Source organism: Emys orbicularis, chromosome 19 (genome assembly GCF_028017835.1).
Source record: "Emys orbicularis isolate rEmyOrb1 chromosome 19, rEmyOrb1.hap1, whole genome shotgun sequence".
NCBI classification, from domain to species: domain Eukaryota; kingdom Metazoa; phylum Chordata; order Testudines; family Emydidae; genus Emys; species Emys orbicularis.
The window spans coordinates 21,900,672-21,924,966 of NC_088701.1; the positions used below are offsets into that span (position 1 = coordinate 21,900,672).

The window sequence follows — 24,295 nt, forward strand, 5'->3', positions numbered from 1 at the left end:
ACAAGTCACAGCCGGAAGGGTCTGGCAGCTTTCCCGGGCAAACGGTGACCTCCTCGGCGCCCGCGCGTTACAAACAGCGACCCCGGGGGCTTGTCCGGGTGCCCCGATCGCTGCTGGCGGAGCAGGGCTCGCTGCGCACCACAGGGGTGTCGAACCGTGAGCTCGGCCGGCCGCTCGCTGTGCAGTTACTGGGGAGGCGTTCGCCTCCTCGGGTCGCTGTGAAAATGACACTCACTGGAAATATTTATTTTCCCCTCTGGCTGGTACGTGTGTGTGTGTGTGTGGCTGGCGTGTGTGTGCATCTGTGTGGCGTGTATGCGTGTCTCTGTATGGCTGGTGTGTGTCTTTGTGTCTGTGTGTCTGGCTGGCGTGTGTGTGTGTCTCTGTGTAGCTGACGTGTGTGTCTGTGTGTGTGTGTGTGGCTGGCGTGTGTGTGTGTGTCTGGTGTGTGTCTTTATGTCTGTGTGGTTGGCTGGTGTGTGTGTGTGTCACTGTGTAGCTGGCATGTGTGTGTGTCTCTGTGTGGCTGACGTGTGTGTCTCGGGGTGTGTGTGTGTGTGTGTGTGTGTGTGTGTGTGTGTGTGGCTGGCATGTGTCTCTGTGTGGTTGACGTGTGTGTTTCTGTGTGTGGCTGGTGTGTGTGTGTATGTGTCTCTCTGTGTGGCTGACGTGTATCTGTGTGTGTGTGTGTCTCTCTCTCTGTGTGTATGTGTGTGTAGCTGGCGTGTGTGTGTGTGTGTCTCTCTGTGTCTGTGTGTGTGTGTGTGTGTGTGTGTGTGTCTCTGTGTATGTGTGCGTGGCTGGTGTGTGTGTCTGTGTCTGTGTGTGTCTGTGTGTGGCTGGTGTGTGTGCGTGTGTCTCTGTGTGGCTGGTGCGTGTGTGTGTGTGTGTCTCTCTGTGTATGTGTGTGTGGCTGGTGCACGTGTGTGTGTCTCTGTGTATGTGTGTGTCTCTGTGTATGTGTGTGTGTCTCTGTGTGGCTGACGTGTGTGTATGTGTTTGTGTGTGTGTGTGTGGCTGGTGCGTGTGTGTGTGTGTGTCTCTCTGTGTATGTGTGTGTGTCTCTGTGTATGTGTGTGTGGCTGGTATGTGGCTGTGTGGCTGGTGTGTGTGTGTGTGTGCGTCTCTGTGTGTGTTGCTGAGGTCAGGTGCTGTAATTCTTTTCATCTCTAGGGAGAAAGTCTCAAGTTGTCTTGTTCTTCCCCGAAACCGCTGAGCCGTCAAATCTGCGGGTAACTCGGCGCTTGGGAGGGAATCCATAAACAACCGGGGATTCAGACAGCCTCTAGCCAGCGGCTATTCATCGCTGGGCCCGCTGCCTGGGCCGGGGCGAGGGTCCTTCCCAGCCGGGCTCGCAGCGCCGGGCCGGCGGACGGGCACCCGAGGCGTGCTAATCATCGCCTGTAATTAACAAAGAGGAGGCAATCGCCAAGCTCAATTAAAACATCTCCTAATGATAATAATGAACAATCGAGCAGGCAGCTGGCAGAGGAGGCCGGCTGGCGTGCAGGAAATCCAGCCGCGGGTCTGGCTGGGAGGGAAGGCAGGTGGGAAACGCCAGGGTAATAGAGGAGCAGGCCCCATGAGCTGCCACATGGACAAAGAGTGAGAGGGGAAACTGAGGCAGGGCGGAGACTTGCCCAAGGTCACGCAATAGGTCAGTGGCTGAGCCAAGGGAACCCAGGCGTCCTGACTGCCTCCAGCCTGCCCTCTGGAATGGGCGAGGCATTTCATCTTCAGGCAGGGCTGGCTGGACGGGAAACTGGGGTTCTGAGGCCAGGAGATTTTTCATGAGCTAGCGTCTGCCTCCTGCAGAAAAATTAGGCTTTTCTCAGGGGGAAAAAAAAACCCAATGCCCAGGGGGAGGGAGGCAGGGCTCCATCTGAGGGTGCAGGCTCCGGGGTGGGGCTGGGGATGAGAGATTTGGGGTGCAGGAGGGTGCTCTGGGCTTCGATCAAGGGGCTCGGAGGGCGCGAGGGCTGGGGCTGGGGGTTGGGGCACGGGAGGGGCTCAGGGGTGCAGGCTCCGGGCGGCACTTATGTCAAGCAGCTCTCAGAAGCAGTGGCATGTCCCCCCTCCGGCTCCTGTGCGGCGGCGCAGCCAGGCGACTCTGCGTGCTGCCCTGTCTGCAGGCGCCGCCCCCACAGCTCCCATTGGCCACAGTTCCCGGCCAATGGGAGCTGTGTGGGTGTCGCTTGGGGCAGGAACAGCACCGTGGCACCTCCTGGCTGCCTCTAAATGTAGGAGCCGGAGCGGGGACATGCCGCTGCTTCCGGGAGCTGCGCAGAGCTGCCCCCGACCCCGGTCCCAGGCTGGAGCTCAAGGGTCGGATTAAATCAGCTGGTGTCCCGTGGGCCATAGTTTGCCCACAGCTGCTCTATGTGCTGGGCTCCTCAAGTGGACTACATCTCCCATGATGCACCAAAACAGGGATTCCCCTGAGCCCCACCTCCTCTTAAAAAGGAGGGGAGACCATCGTGCATCATGGGAGATGTAGTCTGACCAGGGGGACCAGCCCATAGAGCAAAATGGGCACATGATGCACCTGAACTACAACTCCCAGGAAGTGCCACAATAACATTTCCAAACTGAAATTTGTTGGTTTTTTTGTGCGCCCGCCTCCATTACCCAGTAGCGCTGCGCACGGGCCATGGGCACCCCAAAGCAGCTGGGGCAGGAGCTGTGTAGCAAAAATCTCCAGTTCACTCTGGCGGGACCAGGTTAATTAATTGGCCCCAGTGGTGCAGAGGTAAAGGCTCCCCACGCCCCCCCGCAAGTTTCTGCTGCCCAGGACTCCTGGGTTCTCTTCCCAGCTTTGCGAGGGGAGCTTTCTCCAGTAGGTTACAGCAGTGGCCACCAAACCTGGGGCCAGACTGTATGGCGTGCCCTAGAAATACAGAGCCCCATACCCCATTCTCCACCCCCCTGAGCCGAAGGCTCGCCCCCAGCTAGGGGTGTCAGTTTTGGTTGGACGTATTCCTGGAGGTTTCATCACATGACATCATCTTTCATTAAAGATTAATCTTTAAATCCTGGAGACTCCAGGACAATCCTGGAGGGTTGGCAACCCTACCCCCACCAGCACCCCCTAGAGGGGAAAAGGCCCCATTCCCCAGCCCCCTGAGCTGAACACTCCCCCACCATCGCCCCCTAGAGGGGATGCCCCATTCCTCACCCCCCGGAGCCAAACACTCCCCCACCAGCGCCCCATAGAGGGGAAAAGGCCCCATGCCCCATTCCCCACCCCCCGGAGCCAAACACTCCCCCACCAGCGCCCCCTAGAGGGGAAAAGGCCCCGTGCCCCATTCCTCACCCCCCCCCAGCCAAACACTCCCCCACCAGCGCCCCCTAGAGGGGAAAAGGCCCCGTGCCCCATTCCTCACCCCCCCCCAGCCAAACACTCCCCCACCAGCGCCCCCTAGAGGAGAAAAGGCTCCATGCCCCATTCTCCACCCCCCGGAGCCGAACACTCCCCCACCAGCGCCCCCTACAGGGGAAAAGGCCCCATGCCCCATTCCTCACCCCCCTGAGCCGAACACTCCCCCACCAGCGCCCCCTAGAGGGGAAAAGGCCCCATGCCCCATTCCCCACCCCCCAGAGCCAAACACTCCCCCACCAGCGCCCCCTAGAGGGGAAAAGGCCCCGTGCCCCATTCCCCACCCCCCCCAGCCAAACACTCCCCCACCAGTGCCCCCTAGAGGGGAAAAGGCCCCGTGCCCCATTCCCCACCCCCCCCCAGCCAAACACTCCCCCACCAGCGCCCCCTAGAGGGGAAAAGGCCCCGTGCCCCATTCCCCACCCCCCGGAGCCAAACACTCCCCCACCAGCGCCCCCTAGAGGGGAAAAGGCCCCATACTCCCTGAGCCCACCAGCCCCATGCTGTTTAATTTTCAGTGCTTTATGTCCCCCCCTCAATAAAAAGACCTAGCTATTCCCCCCAGTCAATTAAGAGGCGTGTCTCAGCAGCTGGAAAGCTCGCGGTGTCCCCCTGCTCGCCGAGCGCCGCAGCCGGGGTGGAGAGATCTCGGCTGGCTCTTGCCCTGCTTGTTTTTCCAGGGAGCGGGAAGCTGGCTTTGCTCTCCCGGGCCGGCTGGGCGCGCAGGAGAAGCGCCGAGGGAGCGGAGGATGCAATTTGTCTTGGGGAGTGGCACTTGATCAATTCGATTTCAAAACTCTAATTATACCGACAAAGGGCTCCGCACGGCGCCGCTGGCTGCGAGTCAAGCTTTGTTTATTTATTTCTGCGCACGCCTGCGACGTTCTCCCCTTTGTCCTTTCAGACTTTGCTGGAAGAAATGAGGTCACGGCGGAGGGGCAGCGGCAGATCCGGCGGGTGGGGGGCTGGAAGAGCGGGTGGGGGGGGGGGGGGGGCTGCGTGTGCCTGCACTGTGGGTCGGGATTGAGTGGCTGTGACAGACTCACAGATCGAGCCCGCTCTTGGCCCCGTACGGTCCCTGGGGTTGGTTGTGACTCCCGAGCTGGGCCTCCTGGTCACCAGTCACTGGGGTGTCCATTCTCCAGGTCATTGGCCGGGGTCCGTCGCTGGCCCTCTGTAACAACAAACTCCCTCTCCCATCCCCTCGTTAAACCAGTAACGCTCAGGGAAACTGAGTCCCACCCCCTCAGCATGCAAATCATTGGAAAAACCAAGGAAAATACCAGGAACCCCCCCCCCCCACTTCATCACAGGGGTCTTGGCAGAGCTTTGAGGGGCAGGGAGCCCAGGGCTGGGATAACGGGGTTGTGGGTCAGGATTGATGGGTGATGGCGGGGGGGGGGAGCCATAGATAACAGGGGGTTGCAAGCTGGTAGCAGGCAGCCAAGGCTGAATTACTTGGGGGCTGTGGATAAGGATGGTGGGGCACCTACAGAATAGGTCAGCCCTGCGTGGCCCCTGCCTGCATTGTGCCAGGCCGTACTCAGCGGGCTCACCGGGCCGTACTGGGGACGGCGGAGTTCCCTTAGCCCACCTGTGTTCTTCACAAGGCCCGGCCGTGGGACTAGACGGGGCACACACTCTGCTTTTCCAGCCGCCCGCCTCTCTCTCGCCCCATTGTAAATAACCATTAGAAAATATTATCCGCCCGCTACGTGGAATATTAAAAAACTAATTAGAGCCAACTTTAAAGCAAACTGGGGTCTGTTCCTTGCTCATTTGCCGAGCCGTATAATAGTTGCCTGGCTCTTTCTTTCAGGCAGACGTTCTGTCAATCTACAAATCTTTTGTTAAGAGTAAATGGATACAAATAGCTGTTTTCCATATGCACGGCAGCATCTGTTACTGCCGGGGAAATTTGCATGGCTAAATGTAAATTATGCATTATGTCATTTATCAAAAAGGGGGTGAGGGATTGCGAGGGGGGGGACCCAGGCAAACAGAGGGGGAAGGTGTCACAACAAATCATAACACAAACCATTTGCACTTGTCAGCGTCAGGCCGCAAAGCGCTCAGCAAAGGAGAGCGGGTGGTCTTGGCCCCATTTTACAGACGGGGAAACTGAGGCAAAGAGGGCGGGGAGGATGATGTCAAATGGACACAGCCGGAGCTGGGAACAGAAGTCAGGAGTCCTGCTCTAACCACTAGTCCACACACCCCTACTCAGAACTGGGAATGGAACCCAGGAGTACTGATTCCCAGCCCCCCACATCTCTGACTGCTAGACCCCACTCCCCTCCCAGAGCTGGGGGTAGAACCCAGGAGTCCTACCTGCCAGTCTCTAACCCAGCAGGCAGCACAGCTGGGTAAGCGCCAAAGAAAAGGGTCCCTCGTACCCGCACAAGGCAGAATCCCCCCCCCCCCCCGCCCCCCCAGTTGATAGCCCCATCAGTTATAACCCGCTCCGGCGCCATTTGGAAGCCCAGCAGCAAATGTACCTGTGCTTTGCTTGGATGAGAAAGGCCCCGGCACGCAGGCTGGCATATGGTGGAGAGGCGCGTTTTATCGGCCTTGTCAAATCCTGCGTGTCGGAGCCCTGGCAGGGGGGTGGGGGGGTGCCCAGCCCCGGGGCTGGCTGTATGGACCAGTCCCTCTAGACTCTCTGTGGTGAGGGATGGGGGGGGGGGGGCGCTTAGCGCCCAGCTGGAGACGTGGGCTGACCCCTCCTGGGGTGAGTTTCCCTGTGCAAAGAAAGCGCCTGGCACCCCGGAGCCCTGGCGGCAAAGGTCAGATCCTGTATGTGACCTTCCATAGGGCCCAGGTCACCCCCGGCACCCGCCTGCTCCACCCGGGCCCAGAGCAAACCGACCGTGCGGAGACCCCGGTTGAGTCCCTCAGAACTCAGCCCCTCAAGGCCGGCCTTTCCCAAGCGCGGGGAGCCGGGGGGCTGTGGGAGACGGGGCTGGCTGGGGAGGCGTGTCCCGGGAGAGGGGGGTTGGAGCTGCCCTCCCTTGGCACCGGCCAACCTGGGCTGGGCAAAGCCCCAGGGAACAGGGGTGGGGGTGGGTCTCACCTGCCCAGGTGGGGCATCCCCCTCAGCTCCTGCTTGGGATCAGGGCCCAGTTGGTGCAGTGCCAGTGGGGGGGGGGATTTACCCTCCTTCCCCAGGCGCTGCTGATGGGGCCTTGGGAGGGGAGAGGGAACAGCTTCCCCCCCCCGGGGGGAAATCAGAGGGAACCCCCCCCCGCCCCTTCACAGCCTCCCTCTGATCCCCTCCATTCCAGCTAAGGTTCCCTGGCCCCCTTCTCTTCCCCAGCCCCCCCGGCTCTCTGCTTCCTCTCCCACTCCCCAGCCCCCCTCTGCTTCCCCTCCCACTGCTCCCCCTGGGTCTCTGCTCCCCCCTGCCCCCCACTCCCCAGCCCCCCTCTGCTCCCCCCGGGTCTCTGCTCCCCCCGGGTCTCTGCTCCCCCCAGCCCCCCACTCCCCAGCCCCCCTCTGCTTCCCCTCCCACTGCTCCCCCTGGGTCTCTGCTCCCCCCAACCCCCCACTCCCCAGCCCCCCTCTGCTTCCCCTCCCACTGCTCTCCCTGGGTCTCTGCTCCCCCCAGCCCCCCACTCCCCAGCCCCCCTCTGCTTCCCCTCCCACTGCTCCCCCTGGGTCTCTGCTCCCCCCGGGGCCCCCAGCCCTGACTCCCGAGCCCCGGGGAGCCCGATCCCCGCCCTGGCCAGCTGCGCCGGGGGGAGGGACGGAGCCGCCGCCCCCAGTGACCCCCCGGCCCGGGCCGCCCTTCCCCGGGCGGGGGGCGGAGGCAGCGGGACTCGGGAACCTGCCGCTGCTGCTGGCGGAGCGAGTCCGCCCCGGTCGCAGCATGGGAGGGACCCGGCCCGGGTTCGCCTTCGCCCGCCAGCTCAGGAAGCATCCCGGAGTGAGTGACCGGCCGGCCGCTGCCCTGCCCCGGCCCGGCCCCCCTCTGCTCTGCCCCCCGCTACCCCACTTCTTCCCCTGCCCCCCTGTCCCCTTCTCCTGCCCCTCCTCTACCCCACTTCTCCCGCCCCCCCTGTCCCCTTCTCCTGCCCCTCCTCTACCCCACTTCTTCCCCTGCCCCCTCCTTCCTCTGCCCCCCTGTCCCCTTCTCCTGCCCCTCCTCTACCCCACTTCTTCCCCTGCCCCCTCCTTCCTCTGCCCCCCTGTCCCCTTCTCCTGCCCCTCCTCTACCCCACTTCTTCCCCTGCCCCCTGTCCCCTTCTCCTGCCCCTCCTCTACCCCACTTCTCCCGCCCCCCAGTTCCCTTCTCCTGCCCCCACCCCCCCGCTACCCCACTTCTTCCCCTGCCCCCTCCTTCCTCTGCCCCCCTGTCCCCTTCTCCTGCCCCTCCTCTACCCCACTTCTTCCCCTGCCCCCTGTCCCCTTCTCCTGCCCCTCCTCTACCCCACTTCTCCCGCCCCCCTGTTCCCTTCTCCTGCCCCCACCCCTCCTCTACCCCTCTTCTTCCTCTGTCCCTCTGTCCCCTCCTCCTGCCCCCGCCCCTCCTCTACCCCACTTCTTCCTCTGTCCCCTTCTCCTGCCCCCTGTCCCCCTCCTTCCTCTGTCCCCCTGTCCCCTTCTCCTGCCCCACCCCACTTCTCCCTCTGTCCCCTTCTCCTGCCCCCTGTCCCCCTCCTTCCTCTGCCCCCCTGTCCCCTTCTCCTGCCCCTCCTCTGTCCCCCTCTGCCCTCCTGTCCCCCTCCCCTGCCCCCACCCCTCTACCACACTTCTTTCTCTGTCCCCTTCTCCTGTCCCCCTCCTTCCTCTGCCCCCTGTCCCCTTCTCCTGCCCCTCCTCTACCCCACTTCTCCCCCTGTCCCCTTCTCCTGCCCCTGCCCCTCCTCTACCCCACTTCTTCCTCTGTCCCCTTCCCCTGCTCCCTGTCCCTTTCTCCTGCCCTCCTGTCCCCCTCCTTCCTCTGCCCCCGTCCCCTTCTCCTGCCCCCCTGTCCCCCTCCTTCCTCTGCTCCCCATCCCCCCTTCTCCTGCCCCTCCTCTGTCCCCCTGCCCCCTCCTTCCCCTGTCCCCCTCCTTCCCCTGCCCTTCCCCTGACCCCCTACTTCCCCTACCCCCCGTCCCCCATTATCCCACTGCCCCAGTTTGCTTCTATCCCCCTTTCACCCTCCATTCCAGTTCTCCTCTGTTCCCCCTCAATGCTCCTTCTCGTCCCCCCTTCCACTCCCCCTGCCCCATCCCCCTTCCCTCCCTCATACCCGCCCTGCCCCCTCCCTCCCCTTCCAACCCCTTCCCAGCCACCCCCCATCATCACGCCCCCCCCCCCAGATCTGCCCCCAGTTTCCTGCCTTCCTCTTACTTTAATTAAACTCCCCCTCCCGCCCCCGGCTTCCCCTGCCTCCCCCCCAGAGCGAGCGGTGGGGGCCCTTGTGGCTGGGGGCCCCTGGCCTGCTGGCTGCTTCCTCCCAGGCTTGTCTGCTGTCACCCCCCCACCCCACTATGCAATGTGGTGGGGGGGGGCTGCTCTGTAAATCAAGGCCCCGAACTTTGCAGATTCCACCCCGGCCGGAGCAGCGCTCGCTGCTTCCCCCCTCTCTGCCCGTTTCCTGCTCTGTATTTTGGCCCCGAATCCTGGGGGTCTTTGCACTTCGCCCCTACATGGGGAAAAGGGGGGGCTGTCTGTCCTCTCCCTCCCTGCGGTGGCTCCTTCTCTCTATGGCGTGTGCGGCACCGAGACACATCAGGATCCCAGCTCCCCCCCTCACCCGTTTGATCCTCTGCCGCTCCCCCCCCCCCCCAGCCCCCAAATTCGGAACCTTTCATTAGCCAGGCAGGGGGGAGAAATCCACCTCCCGTCCCTTCTTGTCAAATCCATCAGCTCCCCCGGCCATCAAAAATTCATGAGGAGGATTTTGTTTACAAATAGGAATAAACCCTGATGAATGGCGAGATGCTGGGAACCTGCCTCACCCCCCCCCCCCAACAGGCCAAGGAAGGGGGCTGGAACTAGGGGGGCTGGGTGTGGCTGCACCCCCGGCTTGTTGGGGTTTCTGTCATACACAGCCTCTCAGCCCCCCCACTACACACATTGTCCCCACGCCCCGACACAAAGGAAAGGGGGGGTTGGCCCAGGGTTTTTCCATACGGCGAGTTTCCATGGGCTAAGCTAAGAATCCGGCTCGTTCCACGAAGCCGCCCAGCTGCCAGGGGCTAGCCAAAAGCTTGGCTTGCCTCTGTGGGTCTGGCCCTTTGCCCGGGTGATTCCAGGCGAGCTGCCGGCCCTGTGAGGACGGGGGTGGCGTGGGAAGGGTTAAGCCCGGCGGTTTGGTTTTCGGGAAGCCTGGGCTACACATTCAAACAGTCACGTCCACGCTTCGCTCTGGGCCAGCCGGGGAGAGGCAGGTACTGGGCAAAGACGTGATGCTGGGGAGGCTGGAAATAGGGAGGCATTGGGGTCCAGCGGTTAGAGCAGGAGAGGCTGGGAGTCAGGACTCCTGGGTTCTATCCTTGGCTCTGGGAGGGGAGTGGGGTCCAGCGGTTAGAGCAGGAGAGGCTGGGAGTCAGGACTCCTGGGTTCTATTCCCAGCAGAGGGAGGGGCATTTGCTTTTTGGAGCAGAGAGGAGCTGGAAGCCAGGACGCCTGGGTTCTGTTCCCTTCCTTCGGGTGGGAGTGTGGTCTAGGGGTTAGAGTAAGAGGGAGAACGGCCCTGGGCCCTATGCCCAACTCTGGGCGGTATTTGCCATGTGAGGTTGAGCCGATTGGTTTCCCTGTCCGTAAAACTGGACAGGGAATAAGCTCCTGTAAAGTGCAGGGGGAACCTGCGCGTGGGGCTCGTGGGCAGCCGGGGGTCCGAGCGGGTGACCTGCCTTGGCCCCGTTAAAGGCAGAGGCGCTCCCCGACATGCCATCCATTATCCGGGCTGAGCGCTCCTTGCTGGGCGGGCACATCAGCACGTTCCCCTTGCCCCGGCTTCTGCTGCTGCTGCCCGGCTGGCTTCCCGCGGTGCCCAGCTGCCAGGCCTGTGATTAATGCCGACTCGACAGCAAAGGCGAACGGAGCAGAATGGCTGCGAACTCGGGGCGCTGCTGGGGGGACGGAAATGGAGCGGAACAGGAGCCGCTCTGCTGCCTGCCGCGCAGGACAAGCACCCCCCCAGCCCCTACCCAGGCCCTGCCCAGGTCCCTTAGTATTTAGTATTCTGCCCACCTGCCACCTAGATCCCAGGGGAGTTAGGAGCCTAAATAGCTTTGAGTCTGGCACCCACTGACACCCAGCAAGCGCCTCTCCCAGTGACCTCCTGTTTCCACCCCCCCCAACCTCCTTTAACACCAGCCGTGGCCTGAATTACTTGGAAGGCCCAAAGGATGCAGCTCTAACTCCAAGGGGCTGAGGGGAAGGTGGGCTCTGACCCCTGGCAGCTGAGCAGGGAGTCCCCGAATCCTGCTTTGCATCTGCCTGTTGCCCCAGCTATAAAATGGGGTGACAGCCTCCAGCCCAGAGCAGGACTCCCTGCTGGGGAATCTCACACAAGCTGCTCTTTTCCTTAAAGCCCCAGCACCCGGATTCATGGGAAGGGGGGCCAGACCTCGGCTCACATCTCTTGTTTGATAACACGAACGTTTCTAGCCCCAGGGCAGAGACACTTAAAACAGAGGCCTGTGAAGGCTCAAAAAACCCCAAACAAACCCAGAAAGCAACAGACCCTCCCAATTTATGATGTCAAATCCCCTGCTTTTCAAGCCAATCTCATGATTTTCGGGGGCGGGTGTTTTTTGAACCTTTGCAGCCAGCCACGCTGCAATTCGTCCCCTCGCTCCCACTGACCCTAGCTCCAGCTCCCCGCCGCCAGCCTCTCAGTTCATTCCCCGGCATTAATAACCCAGAAGTGTCAGCAGCAGATGGCGAGACGAAGGCCTGTCCCCGAGTCTCCTCCACAATTCCCGGGACTGCGGCGTCCGGCGTTATTACCCGGCGTGGCCAGGCAGCGGCGGCTGCCAGCTCTGACTGGCACGTGGCGCAAAATATCATTAGCGGCCGACGTCTCTGACCTCCAGGATGATAAGCGGCATCTGCTGGAAGTTTGAGATGCCAGCAGCCGTGGGGCGAGGGGGCGCTGGGCGTCGACATTCAGCTGTCACGGTGGGGGAAAGGTGAGAGGAGATGATGGACGCACAGCGGCCCTGGGGCCGATATGCTGGCAGTGAGCAGCGGTGTACGGATCCGTGCCGCCGGGCCCTGAGCTATTGAGGAACCAGCAGGATCTAGGGGCGTTGGGCTGTTCCTCAGGACGCCTGGGTTCTATTCCTGGCTCTTGTCATTTCGCCTGTTTTCTCACCCATCCCTCGTCCGTTTAGATTGTCGGCTTTTCGGGGCAAGGATTGGCTGTGACTGTGGGCCCAGCCAGGGCCAGTGCAAGGAAGTTTCGCACCCTAGGCGAAACTTCCACCTTGCGCCCACCCCCAGCCCTGCGGCAGCTCCCCGCCCCCCCCCCCTCCGCCCTGAGGTGCCCCCCCATGACAGCTCCCCCCCCTCTGCCCTGAGGCGCTCCCACACGGCAGCTCCCTCCGCCAGGGAGCCGTGTGGCAGCTCTCTACCCCAGCTCACCTCTGCTCCACCTCCTCCCCGAGCACGCCGCCCCGCTCTAATTCTCCTCCCAGGATTGGCGCTGCAAGCCTGGGAGGCGGGAGAAGTGGAGCGGCGACCACGCGCTCGGGGAGGAACGCTGTAAAAAGAAAATTGGGGGCACTGCTTTTTGGCGCCCCCAAATCTTGGCGCCCTAGGCATCCGCCTAGTTCGCCTTAATGGTAGCACCGGCCCTGGGCCTAGCTCCCGGCACAACGGGGGTCCCCGGGGTGTAATAAATACAGGCTAACGTCTTGTGAGAAGGCCACTTGGCACTTCCAGAGCAGCTCCCCAAACGGGCTCCATTAATGAGCCCTGGGAGATGGGTCAGAATTATTTTACCGATGGGGAAACCGAGGCACGAGGGGGTCAGTGACTTGCCATGGTCACGCAGCCAAACAATGGCCGAACTGAGCGCCCAGCCCAGGAGTCTGGGTTCCCCGCACTCCATTGGCGTCAGAGGGGCCAGATCCCCCGCTGGCGGGAATCAGCGTCACGGGCCCAGCCGGGCCGGGGCCTGCAGAGTGGGCGGCTTCGTGGGGCAGGAGGGGGGAGCGTGGGAGGGAGCTGGAGAAAGTGACCCTGGGGGGAGACACAAAAGCGGCTGTAATGGGGCGGGCATCGGGGCACTTTCATTACACGCAACCAGAAGCCAAACAAGCCAGTGGGACCCGGAGGGGGTGTGTGTGTGTGTCCCAGGTACTAACACATTGAGGGTCCCCCCCCGCCCCCTGCTACCGGTGCTGGGGGCAGGACACGGTCACGCAGCATCCTACAGCTGGCTCGGCACCAGCAGCCCAGCCCCAGTCCAGCCCCACACCCCCGCCTAGCCCCACACACCCAGTCCGTCCCAGCATGCCCCAGTCCAGCCCCAAATCCCCACCTAGCCCCACACCCCCAGTCCAGCCCCACACCCCCAGTCCGTCCCAGCATGCCCCAGTCCAGCCCCACACCCCACCTAGCCCCACACCCCCAGTCCAGCCCCACACCCCAGTCCGGGGGAGGGGGGAGTGTTCAAAATGGGCCGTGTGCTGCCTAAATCAGTCAGAGTCGATAAGAATCAGGTGCTGGTGCCCAAGTCCCTTAGCCCCCCGCGGCCACTCAGCTTCCTCTGGCCTTCGGGCTCGGGTGGCCCTGGGGCACTTTTGAAAATGTTCCTCGTTATGGTCTGTGCAGCGAGGTAGCTGTGCTGGGCCCATTATAGTTACCTGGTCTAACGCAGTGTGTTAGCCAGATAGAGATTGGGGGATGGGGCTAGATAGATAGATAGATAGGGTGAATGGCGATAGATAGATAGATAGATAGATAGAGGGGGTGGATGGAGATAGATAGGTAGATAGATAGATAGGGTGAATGGGGATAGATAGATAGATTAGATAGAGAGTATGGGGATGGATTGATAGATGATGGATCTGTCGGGGGATGTGTGGATGACTAGATATGTAGGTAGACAGAGAGGTACAGCTGGGGGTGGACGGATGGATAGCTAGGTAGACAGAGGAGTAGATAGAGAGATGTGTATCTATGGGGCTGGCTAGGCTGCCAGAAAGCTGTGTCCGGGGCCTGGGGGTGGAAGGGTTGGGGGGCAGAGGGGTACGGCTGGGGGTGGCTGGGGGTGGAAGGATCGGGCGGCAGAGGGGTACGGCTGGGGGTGGCTGGGGGTGGAAGGGTCGGGCGGCAGAGGGGTACGGCTGGGGGTGGCTGGGGGTGGAAGGGTCGGGGGGGGTTGGGCCCCGATAACAGCACTAAGGAGCGCCCCAGCGCCGTCCCCACTTGCTCCCTGCCCCCCACCTCTCCCCGCCCCACTAACGCAGACGGGGGGAGGGGGAGCGTGCGATTTCTCATTCCGAATCCAATTCCTCTCCAACACGAGCCTATTTTTCTCCCCCCCTTTGAATTCAGTCACTCAAGCTGACAGCTACACTGTGTACGGGAGCCCGGGTACAGGATTGCTGCGCCGGTAAATCTCCCGGCGTGTCAGGCTCCCTTTCACTCTCCCAGCGGCCTGATAAATATTCATTTCATTGGGGCATTTTTCATCTCTTCTCTCTCCCTCTCTCTGCAGCTCATTCCCCTCATCAGCTTCATCGGCCTCGGCCTGGGCAGCGCCGCGCTCTACCTGCTCCGCCTGGCCCTCTGTAGCCCCGATGTGAGGTATGGGGCTGGGGCGGGGGGCTCGGGTCAAGGAGCAGCCGAGCTCGCCGGGGCAGGGAGCGGCTGGTTCGGTGTTTGTACAGCCCCTGGCACTGGAGGGATTTGGTCCGTGGCTCTTTGGCACTACTGCTCTACACCTAATAAATAACCCCAAAGGAGAGGCCCTGGCGTCCAGGGGGTAGTTCCTGCTGGGTTCTAGTCCCAGCTCTGTCACTTCCCCGCTCCGTGCCTCAGTCTCCCCTCCTGCCCCTCGTCTCTTTTCACTTGTCAGGGTGTTTAGGTGCCTCGGCAGGGCAGGGCTCAGCTCCCAGCCCAGCAGGGTCCTGCTCTCAGCCGGGGGCCTCTTGGTGCTGCCCTAACACAAAACAGGAAGGTGAGTCGCAAATGGCAGAGGGAAGCCCAGGCAGCGCACCCCCATTTGGGCCGATCTGGGTCGTGCGCCGGGAGCTCCCCGGGCCATCTCTCGTGGCAAGCAGGGTCAGGCCCCCGGCACAGAGCGGGCTGGACACTCTGGCGTTAGGAGATGTGAGGCCTAGTCATGCCCCCCCGCCCGTTGGTCTCCTCTGTCCCCCACAGCTCCCCACACAGCCTCAGTCAGAGCAGCAGGGAACCCCCCACCCCCTAGGAATCAGGGTGGGCAGAGGAGTGGACCATACACCGGCAGGAGCCGTCCCTGCAGGGTGTGAGAGAGAAGGGGAAGGGAGAGAGATGGATCAGGATGGATGGATGGGGAGAGAATGAGAGCGAGAGAGATGGGTGTGTCTGGGGATAGATAGATAGATAGATAGATAGAGGGGGTGTATGGGGATAGATAGATAGATAGATAGATAGATAGATAGATAGATAGATAGATAGATAGATAGATAGATAGATAGATAGATAGATAGAGGGGGTGTATGGGGATAGATAGATAGATGTGTCGTGGATGGATGGAGGGAGGGGGTAGATGAGTGTGTCTGGGATGGGTGGATGGACGGATGGATAGAGGGGTGTGTCTGAGACGGATAGATGGATGGATGGGTGGGTGGATGGATGGATGGATGGGTAGAGGGGTGTGTCACGGACTCACAGACCGTGCCCACTCTTGGCCCCGTGCGGTCCGTGGGGGGTGCCCCTTTCAGTGAGACAGCCCTTCTCGGGGGTCCACTCTCTCTCGGGGTCCGGCCCCTCCACCTCCTGGATCCGCACCTCTCTGAGCCTTAGCACGTCTGTCTCTGCCGTGGGCCCCCTCAGGGAGTCCACTCGCTCTGGACCCCCGGGGCCTCCACCCCCGAAGGGGTTGATGCAACCCTGTTCTCTAGACACTTCGTCACAGGGTGTGTCTGAGATGGGTGGATGGATGGATGGATGGGTAGATAGAGGGGTGTATCTGAGACGGATGGATGTGTCTGAGACGGATGGATGGGTAGAGGGGTGTGTCTGAGAAGGATGGATGGATGGACGTCTGGGTAGATAGAGGGGTGTGTCTGAGATGGATGGATGGATGGATGGATGGATGTGTCTGAGATGGATGGATGGGTGGATGGACGTCTGGGTAGATAGAGGGGTGTGTCTGAGACGGATGGATGGATGGATGTGTCTGAGACGGATGGATGGGTGGATGGATGGATGGATGTGTCTGAGACGGATGGATGGGTGGATGGACGGCTGGGTAGGTAGAGGGGTGTGTCTGAGACGGATGGATGGGTGGATGGACGGCTGGGTAGGTAGAGGGGTGTGTCTGAGACGGATGGATGGATGGATGTGTCTGAGACGGATGGATGGGTGGATGGACGTCTGGGTAGATAGAGGGGTGTGTCTGAGACGGATGGATGGATGGATGTGTCTGAGACGGATGGATGGGTGGATGGATGCATGGATGTGTCTGAGACGGATGGATGGGTGGATGGACGGCTGGGTAGGTTGAGGGGTGTGTCTGAGATGGATGGATGGATGGATGGATGGATGTGTCTGAGACGGATGGATGGGTGGATGGATGGATGGATGTGTCTGAGATGGATGAATGGGTGGATGGACGGCTGGGTAGGTAGAGGGGTGTGTCTGAGACGGATGGATGGGTGGATGGACGGCTGGGTAGGTACAGGGGTGTGTCTGAGACGGATGGATGGATGGATGTGTCTGAGACGGATGGATGGGTGGATGGACGTCTGGGTAGATAGAGGGGTGTGTCTGAGACGGATGGATGGGTGGATGGATGGATGGATGTGTCTGAGACGGATGGATGGGTGGATGGACGGCTGGGTAGGTAGAGGGGTGTGTCTGAGACGGATGGATGGATGGATGGATGGATGTGTCTGAGACGGATGGATGGGTGGATGGACGGCTGGGTAGATAGAGGGGTGTGTCTGAGACGGATGGATGGATGGATGTGTCTGAGACGGATGATGGGTGGATGGACGGCTGGGTAGATAGAGGGGTGTGTCTGAGACGGATGGATGGATGGATGGATGTGTCCGAGACGGATGGATGGGTGGATGGACGGCTGGGTAGATAGAGGGGTGTGTCTGAGATTGATGGATGGATGGATGGGTCTGAGACGGATGGATGGGTGGATGGACGTCTGGGTAGATAGAGGGGTGTGTCTGAGATGGATGGATGGATGGATGTGTCTGAGACGGATGGATGGGTGGATGGATGGATGGATGTGTCTGAGATGGATGGATGGGTGGATGGACGGCTGGGTAGGTAGAGGGGTGTGTCTGAGACGGATGAATGGGTGGATGGACGGCTGGGTAGGTAGAGGGGTGTGTCTGAGATGGATGGATGGATGGATGGATGTGTCTGAGACGGATGGATGGGTGGATGGACGTCTGGGTAGATAGAGGGGTGTGTCTGAGACGGATGGATGGATGGATGTGTCTGAGACGGATGGATGGGTGGATGGATGCATGGATGTGTCTGAGACGGATGGATGGGTGGATGGACGGCTGGGTAGGTTGAGGGGTGTGTCTGAGATGGATGGATGGATGGATGGATGGATGTGTCTGAGACGGATGGATGGGTGGATGGATGGATGGATGTGTCTGAGATGGATGAATGGGTGGATGGACGGCTGGGTAGGTAGAGGGGTGTGTCTGAGACGGATGGATGGGTGGATGGACGGCTGGGTAGGTACAGGGGTGTGTCTGAGACGGATGGATGGATGGATGTGTCTGAGACGGATGGATGGGTGGATGGACGTCTGGGTAGATAGAGGGGTGTGTCTGAGACGGATGGATGGGTGGATGGATGGATGGATGTGTCTGAGACGGATGGATGGGTGGATGGACGGCTGGGTAGGTAGAGGGGTGTGTCTGAGACGGATGGATGGATGGATGGATGGATGGATGTGTCTGAGACGGATGGATGGGTGGATGGACGGCTGGGTAGATAGAGGGGTGTGTCTGAGACGGATGGATGGATGGATGTGTCTGAGACGGATGATGGGTGGATGGACGGCTGGGTAGATAGAGGGGTGTGTCTGAGACGGATGGATGGATGGATGGATGTGTCCGAGACGGATGGATGGGTGGATGGACGGCTGGGTAGATAGAGCGGTGTGTCTGAGATTGATGGATGGATGGATGGGTCTGAGACGGATGGATGGGTGGATGGACGTCTGGGTAGATAGAGGGGTGTGTCTGAGATGGATGGATGTGTCTGAGACGGATGGATGGGTGGATGGATGGATGGATGTGTCTGAGATGGATGGATGGGTGGATGGACGGCTGGGTAGGTAGAGGGGTGTGTCTGAGACGGATGAATGGGTGGATGGACGGCTGGGTAGGTAGAGGGGTGTGTCTGAGATGGATGGATGGATGGATGGATGTGTCTGAGACGGATGGATGGGTGGATGGACGTCTGGGTAGATAGAGGGGTGTGTCTGAGACGGATGGATGGATGGATGTGTCTGAGACGGATGGATGGGTGGATGGACGGCTGGGTAGGTAGAGGGGTGTGTCTGAGACGGATGGATGGATGGATGTGTCTGAGACGGATGGATGGGTGGATGGACGGCTGGGTAGGTAGAGGGGTGTGTCTGAGATGGATGAATGGGTGGATGGACGGCTGGGTAGGTAGTGGGGTGTGTCTGAGACGGATGGATGGGTGGATGGACGGCTGGGTAGGTACAGGGGTGTGTCTGAGACGGATGGATGGATGGATGTGTCTGAGATGGATGGATGGGTGGATGGACGTCTGGGTAGATAGAGGGGTGTGTCTGAGACGGATGGATGGATGGATGTGTCTGAGACGGATGGATGGGTGGATGGATGGATGGATGTGTCTGAGACGGATGGATGGGTGGATGGACAGCTGGGTAGGTAGAGGGGTGTGTCTGAGACGGATGGATGGATGGATGGATGGATGTGTCTGAGACGGATGGATGGATGGATGGACGGCTGGGTAGGTAGAGGGGTGTGTCTGAGACGGATGAATGGGTGGATGGACGGCTGGGTAGGTAGAGGGGTGTGTCTGAGACGGATGGATGGATGGATGGATGGATGTGTCTGAGACGGATGGATGGGTGGATGGACGTCTGGGTAGATAGAGGGGTGTGTCTGAGACGGATGGATGGATGGATGTGTCTGAGACAGATGAATGGGTGGATGGATGGCTGGGTAGATAGAGGGGTGTGTCTGAGACGGATGAATGGATGGATGGATGTGTCTGAGACGGATGGATGGGTGGATGGACGGCTGGGTAGATAGAGGGGTGTGTCTGAGATGGATGGATGGATGGATGGATGTGTCTGAGACGGATGGATGGGTGGATGGACGTCTGGGTAGATAGAGGGGTGTGTCTGAGACGGATGGATGGGTGGATGGACGGCTGGGTAGGTAGAGGGGTGTGTCTGAGACGGATGGATGGATGCATGTGTCTGAGACGGATGAATGGGTGGATGGATGTGTCTGAGACGGATGGATGGGTGGATGGACGTCTGGGTAGATAGAGGGGTGTGTCTGAGATGGATGGATGGATGGATGGATGGATGGATGTGTCTGAGACAGATGGATGGATGGATGTGTCTGAGACGGATGGATGGGTGGATGGATGGATGGATGTGTCTGAGACGGATGGATGGGTGGATGGACGGCTGGGTAGGTAGAGGGGTGTGTCTGAGACGGATGGATGGATGGATGTGTCTGAGACGGATGGATGGGTGGATGGATGGCTGGGTAGATAGAGGGGTGTGTCTGAGACGGATGGATGGATGGATGGATGGATGTGTCTGAGACGGATGGATGGGTGGATGGACGGCTGGGTAGATAGAGGGGTGTGTCTGAGACGGATGGATGGATGGATGCGTCTGAGACGGATGGATGGGTGGATGGATGGATGGATGTGTCTGAGACAGATGGATGGGTGGATATACGGCTGGGTAGGTAGAGGGGTGTGTCTGAGACGGATGAATGGGTGGATGGATGGATGGATGTGTCTGAGACGGATGGATGGGTGGATGGACGGCTGGGTAGGTAGAGGGGTGTGTCTGAGATGGATGGATGGGTGGATGGACGGCTGGGTAGGTAGAGGGGTGTGTCTGAGACGGATGAATGGGTGGATGGATGGATGGATGTGTCTGAGACGGATGGATGGGTGGATGGACGGCTGGGTAGGAAGAGGGGTGTGTCTGAGATGGATGGATGGGTGGATGGACGGCTGGGTAGGTAGAGGGGTGTGTCTGAGATGGATGGATGGGTGGATGGACGGATGGGTAGGTAGAGGGGTGTGTCTGAGACGGATGAATGGGTGGATGGATGGATGGATGTCTGAGACGGATGGATGGGTGGATGGTCGGCTGGGTAGGTAGAGGGGTGTGTCTGAGACGGATGAATGGGTGGATGGATGGATGGATGTGTCTGAGATGGATGGATGGGTGGATGGACGGCTGGGTAGGTAGAGGGGTGTGTCTGAGACGGATGGATGGGTGGATGGATGGATGGATGTGTCTGAGACGGATGGATGGGTGGATGGACGGCTGGGTAGGTAGAGGGGTGTGTCTGAGATGGATGGATGGGTGGATGGACGGCTGGGTAGGTAGAGGGGTGTGTCTGAGACGGATGAATGGGTGGATGGATGGATGGATGTGTCTGAGACGGATGGATGGGTGGATGGACGGCTGGGTAGGTAGAGGGGTGTGTCTGAGATGGATGGATGGGTGGATGGACGGCTGGGTAGGTAGAGGGGTGTGTCTGAGACGGATGGATGGGTGGATGGACGGCTGGGTTGGTAGAGGGGTGTGTCTGAGATGGATGGATGGGTGGATGGACGACTGGGTAGGTAGAGGGGTGTGCCTCGGCTGGCTGGGTAGCTATCAAGGTGTATCCTGACAGATTCAGTGTTTCCCCCTCTCTGGCTCTGGGCCGGGCTTGGCCCCTCCCCTCGGCCCGGCTCTACCGGCACCCTCTGAAAATGTCTGACTCCATCATTGATTTAATTTGCCGCTGGCTGCCCAGGCCCCTCAGCTCAGCAATTAGCAGTTCCCAGGCCCGGTGCCTTTGATGGCGGGGGAGGGGGGCACTGCAGCCCCAGTGACTTTAGCCAGCTCCCGGGGCACCTGCGAAGGCCACCGCTGGCTCCGTCCCTCCCCCGGGCGAGGAGCTGAAGAGCCGGAGGAGCAGGAGGTGGCCGAGCTTGTTCTGGGGGAACGTCCGCGGAGCTCCCCCCCCAAGCCGCTCGGCTCTCTGGGATGGCCCAGTGCCCCCCGCATTCCCTGCCCCCGCGCCTGGTGACCTCACAGTGGGTTGCCATGGGGACCACTGTGAGGTCACTAGCCAAAAGAAGCAGCAGGAACCTCCGTGCTGCCGTGGCCCATTGAGTGCTGCCCGGGAGGGTACCACTGTGATCAGAACCAGGGGGGAGGGGTAAGGGGATGGAGGGATGGAGATTCTTGCCTGTATGCTCGGGGTTCTACTGATCGCCATATTTGGGGTCGGGAAGGAATTTTCCTCCAGGGTAGATTGGCAGAGGCCCTGGAGGTTTTTCGCCTTCCTCCGCAGCATAGGGCAGGGGTCGCAAGCTGGAGGCTTCTCTGCAACTTGAAGTCTTTAAATCATGATCTGGAGACTTCAACAGCTGAGTTAAGGGAAAGTGGGTGGGTCAGCTTTTGTGGCCTGCATCATGCGGGAGGTCAGACTGGATGACCATATTGGTCCCTTCTGACCTTAAAGTCTATGAGTCTATGAGTCTATAAATGGAGAGAGGGATGGATGGAGGGGTGTGTAGGGGATGGAGGGATGGAGAGGCATGTACGTGGGTAGATGGATGGCTATGATGGATGGAGAGAGGGAGGGAGGGAGGGGGTGGAGGGAGATGGATGGAGGAAGGGAGGGAAGGGTGTGTATAGGGAGGGAGGGGTGGAGGGACAATGTGTATGGGACTGGATGGATGGATGGAGGGAAGGGTGTGTATGTGGAGGGATGGATAGATGGAGGGAGGGGGTGGTGGGGGCTGGAGGGAGGGGTGTGACTGTGGGCAGGGGGCTGGCTAAGCAGACGGATGGATGGAGGGAGGGAGGGAAGGGTGTGTATGGGGATGGATGGAGGGATGGATAGATGGAGGGAGGGAATGGAGGGGTGGAGGGGGCTGGAGGGAGGGGTGTGACTGTGGGCAGAGGGCTGGCTAGGCAGACGGATGGATGGAGGGAGGGAAGGGTGTGTATGGGGATGGATGGAGGGATGGATAGATGGAGGGGTGGAGGGGGCTGGAGGGAGGGGTGTGACTGTGGGCAGGGGGCTGGCTAGGCAGACGGATGGATGGAGGGAGGGAAGGGTGTGTATGGGGATGGATGGAGGGATGGATAGATGGAGGGGTGGAGGGGGCTGGAGGGAGGGGTGTGACTGTGGGCAGGGGGCTGGCTAGGCAGACAGATGGATGGAGGGAGGGAAGGGTGTGTATGGGGATGGATGGAGGGATGGATAGATGGAGGGGGCTGGAGGGAGGGGTGTGACTGTGGGCAGGGGGCTGGCTAGGCAGATGGATGGATGGATGGAGGGATGGGGCAGTCAGTACAATGGTTGGAGCAGTTGTGTGGCCACGGCGGCCAGCGAGCCCCTGGTCTGTGTGCTCGGTGACTCAGTTTCCTCCAGCTGCCTAGGGCCTGTCGATTGGGAGCTCTGTGGGGCAGGGCCCGGCTCTGACTGTGGGTCTCTGGGCAGCGCCCGGCGCCAGCGTCCGACTGCTACCGTAATGCACCTAGTAATGTCAATGTTCTGCCCGGCCTGCCGGCTGAGCTCTGCCCCCCCACCCCCCGATGCGAGGCCAAGGGGCGTCAGCCGCCTGTCAGGTTCCCGTCCCCAGCCTTCCATCAGCCAGGCAGACATGGGCTCCTGGCAGCTGCCTCCCGGAGATTCATTTCCCTGCCCGTTAAATGGAAGGTTGCAGGTTATTTCCCCAGGGCGCGTCACAGGTAAACAGCCATTAGGCCCCGTTAAACTCAGCCAGCAGCTGCCCGCTCCTCCTTGCCCCCCCCCCAGCACCACATCCTGGGTCCTGACTCCCCACGGCTCTCGCAAACACCCCCACTGAGTCACTGGCCTCAGCCAGCTCTGGGCCGGAGCCTTGGCTCGTGTGAACGGCCGTAGCTCCACCGGTGGCCGGGAACGTCCTCCGATCCCACCGTCAAACCCTCCTTGGCTGCAGAGTAACTCCCTTGGGTCGGTCTCGTCCAGCCTAGGCCTGCGGCCTCCCCAGCTCACCCACTCTGGCCACTTTGCACTGGTGCGAGGGACGGGGGAGGGAGGCGTAGTTTTCCCTCCCCTGGCTGAAATTGGCCAACCTACCTAAGTGGGACCTGGACCCTTTCAGCTCGCCTGGGGCCTCTGGTGCGCTTAGATTGTTAGCGCCATGCACGTGGGACTAGCCGTGAGCCTGGGGAGTTCACGGCTTGCACGCTCAGTGCAAACGTGATCATGCTCGCACGCAGCCTGGGCTGCTGCCCCCTCACACACTGCCTGTGCCGGGGCAATGGGACCCAAGGGTTAGAGCCGGCGATTCCCTGCAGCCGTCCCCACAGCGCAGCGTCTGCGGTGCACCGGGGCGGGGGAGGAGGCACATGGGGGTGACACAGGCAGTGGCCATTTGGGAAAGGACATGGGACCCCCCCCCCCCCGTTTCAGCTTCCTGCCAGCACAAATAAATGCACCGCGTCACCATGCTGACTAGCCCACAAGTTGCACCAGGTGTTTTTTAAAATTGGGCCGTAGGCAAAGGGACCTGGTACCGAGCGCCAACGGGGAGGGGGGCCTGGCCTGGCCTCCATGGGGGGAGACCGGGGGGGCAGGGGGAGCTATTCTCACCTCTGTGCAGCGCCGGCCCCACTGGCCCACCCCTGCCTGGCGCCTCCCCACTAACCCCACTCTTGGTTCCTTGCAGCTGGGACAAGAAGAACAACCCAGAGCCGTGGAATAAACTGAGTCCAAACGACCAGTACAAGGTGAGTGCGGGCAGGGGGCTTGGGGGGGAGAGGGGGGGTCCGTGAGCTGGGCTGGCTCAGGGCAGTGGGGCTTGGAATACGGGGCCTTTCCCCTCTAGGGGGCACCAGCTCCCAGATGGGCCGGGGGGGCAGGGAGTGGGGCATTGGGCCTTTCCCCTCTAGGGGGCACCAGCTCCCAGATGGGCCGGGGGGCAGGGAGTGGGGCATGGGGCCTTTCCCCTCTAGGGGGCACCAGCTCCCAGATGGGCCGGGGGGGCAGGGAGTGGGGCATGGGGCCTTTCCCCTCTAGGGGGCACCAGCTCCCAGATGGGCCGGGGGGGCAGGGAGTGGGGCATGGGGCCTTTCCCCTCTAGGGGGCACCAGCTCCCAGCTGGGCCGGGGGGGCAGGGAGTGGGGCATGGGGCCTTTCCCCTCTAGGGGGCACCAGCTCCCAGCTGGGCCGGGGGGGCAGGGAGTGGGGCATGGGGCTTTTCCCCCATTGAACACTCTGACTCCAAGTTGGTCATGCACATGAGGTGGATGCAGTTTGAGGGTCCCTGTGAAATGAGTTTGGGGGAATGGGGGGGTGCTCTCAGCCTAGGCCCCATGATCCAGCGCTGGCGACGGGGCGTGGGGCCCACAGCGTCCCCATGCTGGAGGCTGGAGTGGGAGCACCACCTCAATTCCTCACCCCCGGCTTCCTCCCCCCTCTGCAGTTCCTGGCGGTTTCCACCGACTACAAGAGCTTGAAGAAGGATCGGCCCGACTTCTGA

The 24,295-nt window shown here is 61.0% G+C and overlaps 1 protein-coding gene across 1 annotated transcript; it reads left to right on the forward strand.

Annotated features, from left to right (window-relative positions):
- The first annotated feature begins 7,244 nt into the window (after positions 1 to 7,244).
- Positions 7,245 to 24,295, forward strand: NDUFA4L2 (NDUFA4 mitochondrial complex associated like 2). The gene is made up of 4 exons (XM_065419779.1): positions 7,245 to 7,301; positions 14,043 to 14,131; positions 23,483 to 23,543; positions 24,239 to 24,295. The coding sequence occupies exons 1-4, from the start codon at positions 7,245 to 7,247 to the stop codon at positions 24,293 to 24,295; spliced, it is 264 nt and encodes an 87-aa protein (XP_065275851.1).

What these genes read in the sequence shown, in the direction of transcription:
- NDUFA4L2 (XM_065419779.1), top strand. Translation starts at nt 7,245, where the DNA reads ATGGGAGGGACCCGGCCCGGGTTCGCCTTCGCCCGCCAGCTCAGGAAG. An exon ending in AGCTCAGGAAGCATCCCGGA is followed by an intron (nt 7,302 to 14,042) that starts GTGAGTGACCGG and finishes CTCTCTCTGCAG; the next exon opens with CTCATTCCCCTCATCAGCTT. An exon ending in CTCTGTAGCCCCGATGTGAG is followed by an intron (nt 14,132 to 23,482) that starts GTATGGGGCTGG and finishes GGTTCCTTGCAG; the next exon opens with CTGGGACAAGAAGAACAACC.